The sequence below is a fragment of the Cololabis saira genome, chromosome 16 (assembly GCF_033807715.1).
Source record: "Cololabis saira isolate AMF1-May2022 chromosome 16, fColSai1.1, whole genome shotgun sequence".
NCBI lineage: Eukaryota > Metazoa > Chordata > Actinopteri > Beloniformes > Belonidae > Cololabis > Cololabis saira.
The window spans coordinates 15834497-15847703 of NC_084602.1; the positions used below are offsets into that span (position 1 = coordinate 15834497).

Genomic DNA, 13207 nt, shown 5'->3' on the forward strand with positions numbered 1-13207 from the left:
GGCAGTTAAAGATTTCACCAATTTAAGAGTCAACATCCTTTCACCCACATTTTTTAAAAATATATATTTAAGATGACTAAATCAACCCAGCACTCTTAACTCTGCAGATTACGTGAGTATGACTCACGTCCAGGGGAAGCAGAACAGGGGACGTATGAACCTGAGGTGAGGGATGTTTTTAGTGCCTCCTGGTTTCTCTTAAAAAAGAGCCATCAGGAGACCATCCACCTGTTTACATATGCAGGCCTCAGACAGATGTTGAATAATTCATCCACGGGAGCAGACAACATGCAGCTGTATTTGGGTTATGAGAGGAGGGGGTGCATGCGTTTTCCCCTCGCCTGAAGTTGCGCAGCCCCAAATTACAGGCATTACTTTGCAGGCAGAGTGAAAGTAGGCCACTTTGCATAACGGAGCCGACTGCGAGGCGCAATGGAGACGGGGGGGGGGAGAGCTGCAGAGAGCTTCAGCCCGTAAGAATGACGGATGGTTTGGAGCAAGAAGTAATTTGTTTTGATCCCCCTCTTTTTGTTAACATACTGATTCCTTTCCCAAGACTGTAAATGAACTTGTTGCAAAACGACTTCCTTGAATCAATTCTCATCTTGTTGGGGGTAGATTGATCCTCACCGGAGCTCATTCTGCCCAAGATAGACTATCGACACGTTACAATAAAGGCTCTGAGCACTTTACGAGAGCAGGATAGTCTGCAACAATGCATTTGTAGCCATAACCGTTCTCCAAGTGGGGGGTGGGGGGGCTAAATATATGAGATGGGTTTCATTTTGCAGAGGAGTGCGCATCAGGGTGGCAGCGGCTCATTACGCACAGATGTCTAGGGGTTTCTGGCTAAGGCGGTTTAAGAGTCCGTTTGGAAAGCGACTCAGGGGCGTCAATTGGGTATGGCAAGGTATGGCAGCCGCCACACCTTGGCTTCAAGGAAAAATGTAAATGGTTGTGTTTTAATGTCTATTTGTATTGATTATTCTATCATTTAATACATATAACAGAACAACATGATCGATTTCACTAGTTACGCTGCAAAAAATTGGAATCTTAACAAGAATATTTGTCTTATTTCTAGTTAAAATGTCTAATTTTTAGTCAAAAAAATCTCATTACATTTAAGACAAGACTCAAAAACTCAAACAATTTTCACCTGTTTCAAGTAGATTTTCACTTAAAATAAGTAAAAAAATGTTTTTCTTGTAATAAGAAGATAGATCTTGTTCCACTGGCAGATTTTTCTACTTATTTCAATTGAAAATTTACTTGAAACAGGTGAAAATGGTCAAATAAGTTATTTTTCTGGCGATGATTTTGTTTTAAGTGTAATGAGACTAAAAATGACTAAAAATGAGACATTTTAACTAGAAATAAGACAAATATTCCTGGTAAGATTTTGAGTTTTTGCAGTGAGCGAGACTGCATTTGAAAAAGTTCCAATTTTCTTGACCGCACAGATAAGCTCCATAGTAGACTTCTGTGATGAGTATTCGCTAGACGTGTTGATTGATACTCTAGTTAAGTTCTGTGACTCGTAACCTTGCCATACCTTAGCTTTGACTGAATTGACGCCACTGAAGCGACTCCACTGCTCCGAGCCTCCACCTCAGAGCCCCCACCTCCACCAGCCAGCCGCTTTTTCACCTCTGGAGCGCCTTACATACGCAGATGGATGTGGATCACAATCATGAGAAAAAATTACAAGTTCCCCTCAGGGGGGGGGGGGGGGGGGGGGGGGGGTAATATTTCCTGTTTAAAGTTGTTTTACTTTCACTGAGTGTTTTCATGACTTCCCTGCATCTCCAGGACGCCGTGAGTCAGCCGGGCCCAGACCCCGCCCGCGCGGAGATGCGAGGATAGAGGTGGGGTGGGTTATACTTGCGCCGAAGCAGGGCTTCAGTGAGTGATGCTGCCGCCATAGGTGGAGGTTTGCGCTCGCGCTGGTTGGGATTTAAAGCTGCCACCGTCACCCCCCGAACCCCAAACCCCCCACCCCACCCACCCCACCCACGGCTGCCCACCTGCACCTGTCTGAGGTGGAGGAGGCGAGGTGAGGTGGAGGCGCGCTGGACCGGAGCCGCGGCGGCCGCGCGGACGGATCACCAAGTTGAGGTGCCGGGAGAGACTGAGGCGGTTCTGAGGAGGATGCTCGCGGCAATCAGGGGCAAGGGGAGCGTGCTCGTGCATTCTGGGATTTATTTTCTCAAAGTGAGATAAGAGAACGGGTCAGACGAGGAGATATTGGCTGTGAAAGGAGATACTGCGTGCGCCACGCTCGACATAAATGTGGCTGCAACAAATATGACTGCTGCCTCTGTCTGCTGCTGAACGCTGAGCGACGGCACCGACACACAATTACGAGCCGTGGCTGAGTTCTGATGTGTGAGTGATTGTGTTTTTATCATTTTTTGGGGGGGAGGAGACGGGCGGGATCTGATCCAGGTGGCGCATCTTTCGCCCTAGTGCGGCGCGTAATGGAGAGAAAAGTTTCGGACTTTTCGCCGAGGAGACGCGCTCGCAGCATCCCGCTTGTGAATAACATGTGAACACCCCCCTCCTCTCTCTCCTGTCTGGCCAAGTTTGGAAGTGGATTTATCAGCATCGCAGCATGACTTGAAACTCCCGCGGGGGGGTCCTAATCACGCCGTTTATAACGATCCTTGACCCGATTCGTCCGAAGACGCGCTGCAGACGGGCGTCCGCGACCCAGAGAGGGGATTTCTGCAGCTCCGGCGGCAGATCGACGCAGAGAAGAGAGAGCTGCTGCTGCCGGGTGTCTGGGATGCTGATGTGCACGCTGGGCCAGAGGTGCGTGATGGAGGTCGTGCTGCTCACCGTCCTGTCCTGGGTGTCCGTGTGGGCGGAGGAGAAGATCATCTTTGACAGACACACTGTTTACTGGAACAGCTCCAATCCCAAGTGAGTGTTTGTTTGTATGGAGTTTGGCCTCTCGGGCTGCGTGCGTTGCGTGTGCGTCCGTCTGTCTGAGGCATTGTTTATTTACTACCATGCATGCACCTCAAAATAAACCTTACAACCTCAAGGAATGACATCTGTAAGGAGCCAGAGCTCCCGGTGCGGTGCGGCCAACCTGTTTACACGGGAGCCCGCTTGTTCTTGGGTTTGCAGATGGAAAAACTGATGTTTTAACAATGAGCCGCGCGCACCGGCTTGTCTTATGATGTGGCACATGGAGATCCTTTTGTCTTAAACAATGAGGGCATCTTTCCTTCTCTCCCCATCAATGTCTGCAGATCCACTCCCTCTCTTCTATTTTTCCCTCTCTTCCCCACAAAGCCCGTAACTCTTATTTCCAGTTGGTTTTGGAGTCTTGAGCCAGTCCGCGCGGGCCTGCGCGCCCGCGGACGCACACAACATCCTTAACTGGGTTTCTCATTGACATGGGGCACAGCGCACTGGGTCCATCCGTCTAATGGTTTGTGACAACCTGGTCAGCCAGCCTCTTTCTCTCCCTCCCTCTCCCTCTCCTCCTCCTCCTCCTGCTCTTCTTTGCCTTTTTCCTCTCCTAGGTAGATAAATAAACAGTGAAAGTGCTCCCTCTCCCTATCTCACGGCTGAATTAGTTCAAACCTGACGGCCCCTGACTCCCTGCATCACACACACACACACACACACACACACACACACACACACACACACACACACACACACACACACACACACACACACACACACACACACACACAGCTCCAACATGCCTGTCTCTGACTGCATCACCGTTCCACAGAAGGCTTCTCAAATATTTATCAGGCAGGGGGGAACATCTTCTCCCTTTGCTCTCTTTCTGTCTCGCTATTCGTCCGTCGGTCCTTCTTTCCCACCATAAACACTCGCGCGGGAGCCCGCGGACACCTACACACGGCCCACGTCACTGGGGCACACTGGAGCTATATGAAAGGTTACTGGTGGCGCTGTTATTCCGTCGGGTGCGGACGGAGGAGTTGGAGGGAGAGGAGAGGGGGCATCAAAAATGCATCGCTGCTGAAGCAGCAGCAGCAGCAGCAGCAGCAGCAGCGCGTCGGGGCCGCAGCTCCGCCGTCAGCGGCGAGGCGCGCAGGGCTGATGCTGCGCCTCTTAAGTCCATATCTTCATTTTTCTTCCTCAAATTTGAGAAATGTTCTATTTTATTTTTCTATTTTTGTAGCAGTTAAACTTCACTGATCACTACAAGGAGAAAATGATCAAACAGTTGAAGATATTATAGCAAATCGAAAAAGGGAAACTACATTTAGGCATATTCTTGTTGTTGTGCAGAAGTCCCCCCGCCCCCCCCCCCCCCCCCCCCCCCTCTTTTTCATGCTTTTTGAACAGAGAACATCATCTGAATGGGGGGGGGGGGGGGGGGGGTAGTAAGGAAACATGTAGGCCTACAACTTTTGTCTATATGTCATTGTTTAACAAGAATTAAGGCTAAAAAAAGAAGAAAAATAGCATAGGCCTATGGGAAATCCTAAGTACCCCCATGAATCAGCTTGTTGAGCCGCCCGCTGTTGATTGACGTAGTTCCACACTTGTTAACTGCAAAAAACAAAAAGCACATCTGAGAAAGCGTGATAACTCATGTGTGCAGCAGGGCTGCAGTTTACCATCATTCTGATAATTGATTAGCCGACTAATCGGATTATGAATGTCGTAATTATCAGACGGCTCTTATTTAGCACTCAGCATTGGCATTTGGTTGTTTAGCCTATATGATGCGCTGATTAAAAATAAAAGACAAGAAAGATGGACACTTCACCCAAAGATACATCTTTTATTCAACTTTGCTGCCAGTCGCTATGCTGTTGCATCTGCCGCCACCATGTTGTTTACCTGGCGCTGGACTCTACTGCGCATGTGCAACTCAGCACAGATAGGACGGAGGAAAGACGCGTCACTCTGTTAAAAAACACGTGTAATGCAATTCTCAGCAGAGATATGAAGGACGGTGATGCTTCACTCTTCTTTATCCCGATAATAGTCGACAATTACATTCGTTTGCGTGGGGGGTGCAGGTGACTTCACGGTTGACAGGTTTCTGCTAAACAGCCCGTAATCATCACCCCTGGCTGCGAGGTATTTACGCTGAAATGCTGTTTGGTTTCCTCCAAACATCTGTGGAAAGGAACAGCTGCACCTCGGTGGATCGCACAGCTCACGCCGTCTCTTCATTCTTCAGAAACGGCTGCAGGAAAGAGCAGCGGGACGTGAACAGTTTATCCCCGCGCAGCCTTCAAGCTCCCGATTAGAGCCTCACATCTTGCAGCTTCCCTGTTTAAGGACACTTGTTGTTGTTCTTCTTCCCAGTTTACTAATCTGTGCTTTTGTTCGACGCCACATGGCAGAGGGACGAAGTTAGAGAGCAGCTGGTGATATTGATCGCGGGGCTGCTGCCCGGACACTTTCCCTGCAGAAGTTGTCAGGGACCGAAAACAAGACGGTGCTGAACCTTCACTCGCATTGAGTTGCTGGAAACATAAGTTGAACAAAGTACTAATATTTTGCTCCCCAGTTTATCACAGAGAAGGTGTAAATATCTCTGGTATGTTGTCTCTGAAGGGGGTTTTATGTAAAAATCTGCTGCTTCTGCTGCAATCGAGCGTGCGGAGGAGAGTCATGCAGGTTTAGGATGTAGAAATCTCTTAAAGTATTTATCAACTACGCATTTGTATATTTAGTACTTTTTTCATTTTGGAAGCTTGTCTTAATTAGAGTATAATATATATATATATATATATATATATATATATATATATATATATATATATATATATATATATATATATTTTAATTTACAGTTGGTTTATGTATCAAGCCGTGAACATAGATGTAATTCTTAGTCATTTGTGGTGCAAAATGTTTGTTGGTGGTTCAGAGTTAACAGTGTTTTATAACTCTAAATGTGTTATTATTATTATTATTATTAACCCCTTAATGCTTGACGTATTTCATTTGAGACACATTTATTCTGCACCACAACTAAAACGTATTTAAAAATGGTTTCATAAAATTAAAACCTACTTATACATGCATGATAAAATATGCAACGTGTTCATGGAGATACAAAGAAAAAAGTTAATTTGAAAACTGTTAAAGACTAAATTTGGGGTGTTTTTTTATTTTAATATTTAACTTCCTAACTTAAATTAGGATTTTCTGTCTTATTTTGTCATTCACAAAGTTAGTTGGTGAGAGAAGAGGATGGGGTTGATGGAGACGGATGGTTCGCTATGGCGACCCCTGAACGGAACATTTGCAAGGGAAAGAAAGATTTTGAGGGTTTAAGGCACCTCGTGTAAGCGTTCCCCCTCCAGACCAAGTGGGGGCAGCATATTGTGAGAGAGTCCATTTGTCAGCTCCTGGGCACACGAGTGTGCTGAGCTTTTCAGATAGCTGTTTACACTTTAAATGAGGTCAATTTGATCTGGTTCTTGGTAATCTCTGCAGGAAAAAAGATTACGTTTGGCAGTTTTACTAGTAGCACCTCTTTCCTTGAGCGAGTACTCTGATTACACAGAAGAAAAATGAGCCCCAGACTTCCACGGATTCCGTTTTGCATAAATTTGCTCCCGTGTATGTTTGAGTTTCTCTTCGACTCCATTATGTCCGAGCTGAATGGTGCGCGTATATTTTCTGAGTCAATCCCTCCGATGAATGCGCGTCCACTTCCCGTCTGTTTACCCGGAGCCCTTTCCTTGGCCTACTTTTCTCCCAGAGTTCCTCTCTGACGTTAATTACCATCAAACTACTACATCTTTAAATATTTGAAGCCGGCTAATTAATTGGACCGCCAAGTCTGTTTGTGGGAGCAATGTGACCTGAAGGAGATCAACCTGGATAAGTCATAAATACATAACAATAATAATGTTAACCAATACTCTGCTCTGATGGGAGGGTGTTACTACAAATTGGCCCAAACCTTTAAATCCAGGGCTCTGACTCCCAGCAGGCCGGTCTCTTTCAAGGTCTCACTGGATAGTAGAAAACGCATTTGATAATCCAATTCAAACAGCCCCGGCCACTTTCGGTCGCGGCGGGGAGCCACACACACACACACACACACAGACACACACACACACACACACACACACACACACACACACACACACACACACACACACACACACACACACACACACACACACACACACACACACACACACACACACACACACACACACACACACACACACACACACACAGTCTTGTGCATGCTCCTGGTGTGATGGGATACTAGGCTGCACGGTAACAGAGTAGCATAACGTTATTAACATAACATTATCACAACAATGCCGCAACTTTCGAGCAGGATCGGGAAATCTCTCGGACCCACAAGAAGGGATTTGTGAGGGAATAAATGCGGAACCCACACGCGCGCACACACGTCTGCACTTATAGTACACAGCAGTGGCAGCTAAATGTAGGTCACACACAATCACATCCAGCCAGAAAGAGTGGCCGCTGAATACAAGGTTATGCAGACCCCATTTCTCTGTTTCCTCACTGTTGTACACACATGCACGCACGCAGGGGCGCAGCTTGTGAACAGGCAAGGCAGGCAACTGCTTGGGGCCCCGAGTTGTTGGGGGCCCATGAAGCCCCAAAAAAAAAAAAAAATTTAAAATTTTTAATTATTACTATAAACAAAGGTGTTTCCTGTCAGCGGTATTGAGGACTAAAAAAGTATTTTGAAGGCTGTTTTTACTCCACAGATCTCAAAATGTGGTAACCGCAATGACCACATCCTCCTCTTTAATACATACATAAGTTTACATAGGGCATTTATCAATGACATCTCAGTAGCCAGTAAGAAACCTCCCTCAAGGGCCCCCATGTCGTCATTCCCATGATCACGGATCATCCACCTGTACACGGTGTCAAAAAAAAAAAAAACTACACAGTGTTGTGTGCACAGAATTTAACGTTCATTCTGGAAGTTTTGAATGGAGCCGATTCAGCTCAGCCGAAGGTAAAGAAAAACATTTGGAATAAAAAACAAAATTTCATAAAGTTTTCGTTGGTGTCAGTTTATTATAACATAACGCTGATGAATGCTGGTTTGAGGGGCCCCCTAGAAAGTTTTGCCTAGGGCCCCAACAGACCCTAGAATCGCCCTGCACGCACGTGCTGGAGGGCAGTTGTGGTGAACGCACCCAGACTGGGGCTGTTCAGTTCAAATAAATAAATACCTTCTCTTTGCTGGTGTATATGAACACCGAGGCTCATAATAAAAAGCTTGCAGGTGAGAGGCCAATGCGCTCCCATCCACACACACACACACACAAGCACGCTCCAACACGCACATGCGCCGGCTGAATGGTCCAGGAGGATCACCTCATCTAATCCGCGGGTTTACCCTTCAAAAGACTTTCTTCCCCTTTTCTTCTTTGTTCCTCCTCTCTTCATCCCCGCGTCTTTGAGGAACTGCGCGTCAGCGAGACGCGCCGATGGTTGACGAGACGTCCACACACACACACACACACACACACACACACACACACACACACACACACACACACACACACAAAAGTGTGAGTTCCGGCTCCCACGCAGTCTCTCGCTGCAGGCGGATCGATCACATGAAGAGTTTGCGCACATGGCGAGTGCGCTGTGTTTCGTGGCGCGCCCCCGCGGACACGGTCACCCGCATCTCCTCAGACGCGCCACACGCATGCAGAAGATGCGCATCTGATTTACATGCAAATCTCCTCCTGCTCAATTACTGACAGTTGGAACCTGCCCTTGGCGCGCATCCTCCGCCCGTGCGGGGAGTCCCGCGTCCTCGCCGCGGCCCACACGGCGCGGGAGCTGCCGCGGGTTGGAGTGGAGCGACGGTCTGTTGCGAGGAGTCCCTGCGGGGATCCGCGGCCTCACACCCCCCGTTTACGGGTAATTAAAGTCCTCGCAGACCCCCTCCTCCTCCCAGCGTTACATAACGAGATCCAGGCTGCTGATGTTAGTCATCAGCACATCCAGACGCAGTGATTGGCAGCAGGGAGGTCATCTTAATGTATGCAGGGGCACCGGAGCGGAAAATGCGCGGCGAGAGCGCGACGTTTCAGGATCAATTTGGGATTTTTGATGATGAGGATGATAATTTGTTTCTGCTGCATGAAAAGCACACCTGGAGGAAACTGCGCGGTGACATCCCGAGCGGAGGAGAGCCGATGCGCGGTACATGTATGAGCTGGAGGACTGGAGCATCCTACACGTTTCACTCTCTCTGACATGGACTCAGTACATGAAAGAAGCGAGTCTTGGGGATATACAGCGCTTAAAATCTTCACAACTTCATAACCGCCTCAGCAGAGCAGTTGATTGGACACTTGTGACACCGAGCAGCATCATTATCTCATCAACCAAACTCTCTCACAGCACTTTGGGTCCAGTTGCTGCATCTTATTTTATGCCTGCAGCTTCAGATGAGACACAAGCCCAGATCTAGTTAGTCCTGACACTTCCCCATCACCATACCAAGAAATTCTGGTTTCTTTGGATTAGACTGTGATTTCCGACATCAGTCTTAAATCCTCTCTAAAGCTTCTCTCTGCTGTGATTGGTTTGGTACATTATGTACCAGCTGGAAATGGCTGGATGGGCCCCAGAGCCGAATCACGAGGGTTTATTTTATCAAAGAGCGCTGGTACGGAAGGGCAGGTTGGCATCGACATAGTCTCTGATTTGTCTGCTTACGGCTGCCGTCTTTTTCCTGAAGTTACAACTTTTGACTCCTTTTTTTTCAGAAACTGTTTTTGGCAAAACTGTTATAATTGACTATTTCAGAGCATATTCCTTTTGCCTGTTTACTGCTTTGAAATAAAACCACATTCCCTAAAGTGGCGTATGTGCCAGTGAGAAAAATCATCAGAAGACACTTTCAAGTCTCCTGTCTTCAGTACGAACAAAGTCTGGAACATTTTTACCCCAAATTGAACTTCTTTCCTGTTCGAAGAGGGAAAAGTAGGAACGTCGTGCTCACCTCAGAAAATGGTGTCACCCATGGGATTCCTGAGAAAAGTGCTTTTGATGCAGACTAATATTTTTTTCCACTCGTTCTGATCCAACTTGAGTCAACACGAGGATGAGCAGAAGTCCGATGGAGCGGGGCCCCGTGCTGGTGCTAAATGACAGCAGAAGGGCCTCTCACCTGAGACGTGGTGGAGGAGCCGTGGAGCTCCTGGCGGAGGTCTGCAGGAGTTCTGCAGGAGGTCTGCAGGAGCACCTCCGGGGTCTCTTCTGACTTGGCTCCTCGAGGGTCCGGCTGCAGACACTACCTTGGAACCGGACCCCCAGTGGCCAGTTGAGAAACTGCAGTCTGTTTGACCTCAGATGTTTGCTGTAGCCTAACAAAATAACTATTTCAGTTTTTCAGTTTGTGAGCGTTTACCTTCTGCTCTCCCACAGAATCCAAAAATAAAAAAGACCTTCTAAGTAAGCGAGTCCTTCACACAAGCAGGTTGGAGGTTGACCCCAGTGACGGTGGCGTCATTGGTTGGTACAGCTGAGAGCAAACGCACCATCAGAGGTGTAGGCCGAGTAGTAAAACGTTAAAACGTTATTTTTCTGGTTTGTGTAATATGTGGACCTGATGCATCTCTTTTTTTTCACGCCATTCCCATTTTGGGCTTGTTAGGCACAGATGGGGCTAATCATATTAACAAGGATGCATTTGTGCGTTTGTTGCAGAGCAGACTCAGCGTGCACGCTGGCACGCAGAGCTGGCTCTGTTTAAGTGATTCATTACACCTGCGACTTTCCTGCTGCGAGCGTTTGCTGAGAAACGATTGGGCAAATGGTGTTAAGTCGGTGAGAAAGCTGGCGTTATTTACCGTTTAGGGGCTCTGAATTGGAGCTTTGTTTTTGTTTTTTGGTATTATATTTTATAAGTTTTAGTAATCTGACTGTTACAACTAAAATTGCATTCAAAAAGAAAAAAAGTCCTTGAGTCTCCACCATTTGTCTGGCATGAATGACACTTGTAATTTTCACCACGTCACGTGTCTTCGGCTGGTGGAAAAGTGCTTCTTGCTCGAGAAGGTTTCTAACTGACGAAAATGAGCCAGAAGTGTCTGAGTGGCAGCGGCGATGAGACAAACGACAGCCAGCGTTTCCTTCCTGCCGGCTGGAAAAGCTTGGCTGTCGGTTGTGAAAGAAAAAGAGAGAGAATCTGGCCCCAGAATTTCCCTGCGGCTGCAACATTAACGGTGAAACTCGGCCGTTTCCGCGTGAACTGTGTATCAAATAAATACGTTTCAGGATGGGAGAGAGTCTTTGGTAGTTTAAGTGCCATAAAAACCCAGGTTGGTTTTTAGGGTATTTGCAATAAAAAAGTATGTGAACCATTTGATTTTTTTTCTATTATTTTGTCATAAACATCTCTGATCTTTATGGAAATGACAATAACAGACAAACGTAATGTGCTTCAGCTGATAGAACTGAAGTTCTCGAGTGAATCTCTTCCCGCTCCTCTCTGCAGAGCCGCTGCAGATGAGACACAATTGTTGGATTTCTGCTCTGAACGGCTCTGTGGAGGTGATTCCACGGCATCCCTGAGGGTTTAAGGCCTGGGCTCTGACTGAAAGATGTGGATTTTCTTTCTGTAAAGCCGCTTTGTGGTTGTGGGGTTCGTTCCTGCAAGCTTCGGCTCATCGTCCTGCTAGACCATCTCCTCTCTGCAAAAGTTTGCGCTGGTGGACGAACCCTTTGACGTTATCCAGTGCGATATTTTGGATTCATTTCCCTCTCATTGATTTGTAATTGGTGCACGTGCTGAGGTGGAGAGGCAAACCCAAACCCTGACTCCACCTCCACCGTGCTTCATTCTTGAGATGACGCTTTAATTCTGATCAGCTTTGCCCTTTTTGGTGCACCGCGTAGTTCCGAGTAGTCTAGTAGATTAATAAGTCCACAGCTCTGAGGATTGCTCTCGAGGTGCCAAACAGCAGAAGCAGTTCCCCCTGGCGGTGTTTGCCGCGGACGCCCTGCCAGTGGTCACCAACACACTTGCATTCAGTGATGTCTTCAGGAGTTTAGCTGTTCCGCATGGCTTTTATTTTGCTTCAGTCGTGCCTTTGAAGGGGTTTAACTTGGAGGCATAGTTCCCAGGAGTAGATTTTTATTTTTATGAACAATAAACTTGAAATGTTTGTGTCTTTTAACAGTCCAAATAGCTCTAAACCACACCTCCGAACTTTGTTTATCGACTGGACTCCAGGTGTGCATTTAGCTTTCCTTCGCGTTAGCCGTCTGAGCGTTCGCTTTCGTTTCCCTCCAGCACTCAGAATGTTTATTGGATGCACAGACATGAGAAATAATAACTGTGTCATCAATTTAAGCGCATTGTTTGTCTATTATTGCAACTCTGATGAAGATTAGATAACATTTTATGGCAAAGTAATGCAGAAAGCTGGCTACGAATACACATACGAATCATGTAATAGAGCCTCTGCGAAGGAAACGATGAGAGTATATCATCTCGAGTACTTGGGGCACCTTTTGTGGAATATTCTGCTGAACAGATGTTTATATGTTTGAATTGCAGTCTCGTGATTTTACCTGTGATGTTTTCCAGCAAATTCTGGACTGCATGAAGGGACGTTGGTTATTCAGACGCAGTTTGATTCGACTGTGTTTGATAATCAGAACCTCGTTCTATAAATCGATCAAAGTATCTCCTGCTTCTTGGATTTATTTCGTTGTACTTTCGCTATCTCCTCACTTTTAGATAGGAGATTTTAGTCTTTCTCTTATTAAGGTAGTGGCTTAGAATGATGATCCTTGTCGTAGAAATGATCTCTTTTTTTTTCAAAGGAGGTTTGCAAAAAAAAAAGGGAGAAAACGTTCCCCCTGGGCGAATGAAATCAGACCTCTCTAATGCATCTTTCACAGAACGTTCCCTTTTTTGCCAGATTTTCATTCCTGCCTTGAGAGTGTCTGTGCCTGCTGGAAAATATCATCATTTGATCTGCCCATAGGAGTGGAATGATCTGTTTAGTATGGCAGCAGCATGGTGTGGAATCAGTAATGCGATATGAAATGTTTACTTAACTTCCCCCAACGCGTGCTTGTTCATGCAGTGCAGCAGGTTGCAAGACCGGGTGAGGATACTGTGCTGCAGTGCTGCTGCTTCTGTTGCCATCTTCCAGTAATGAGGTTTGCTGACAATAATGACTATAAGAGTAGTGATGATGATGATGATGAT

The 13207-nt window shown here is 46.7% G+C and overlaps 1 protein-coding gene across 1 annotated transcript in view; it reads left to right on the plus strand.

The window, feature by feature from the left end:
• The first annotated feature begins 1948 nt into the window (after window positions 1-1948).
• Window positions 1949-13207, plus strand: part of efna2a (ephrin-A2a) — a 152066-nt gene continuing 140807 nt past the window's right edge. Inside the window, exon 1 of the mRNA XM_061743400.1 lies at window positions 1949-2925. Coding sequence (XP_061599384.1) covers window positions 2789-2925 — 137 coding nt within the window. The 5' untranslated portion in view covers window positions 1949-2788. The remainder of the gene's footprint in view (window positions 2926-13207) is intronic.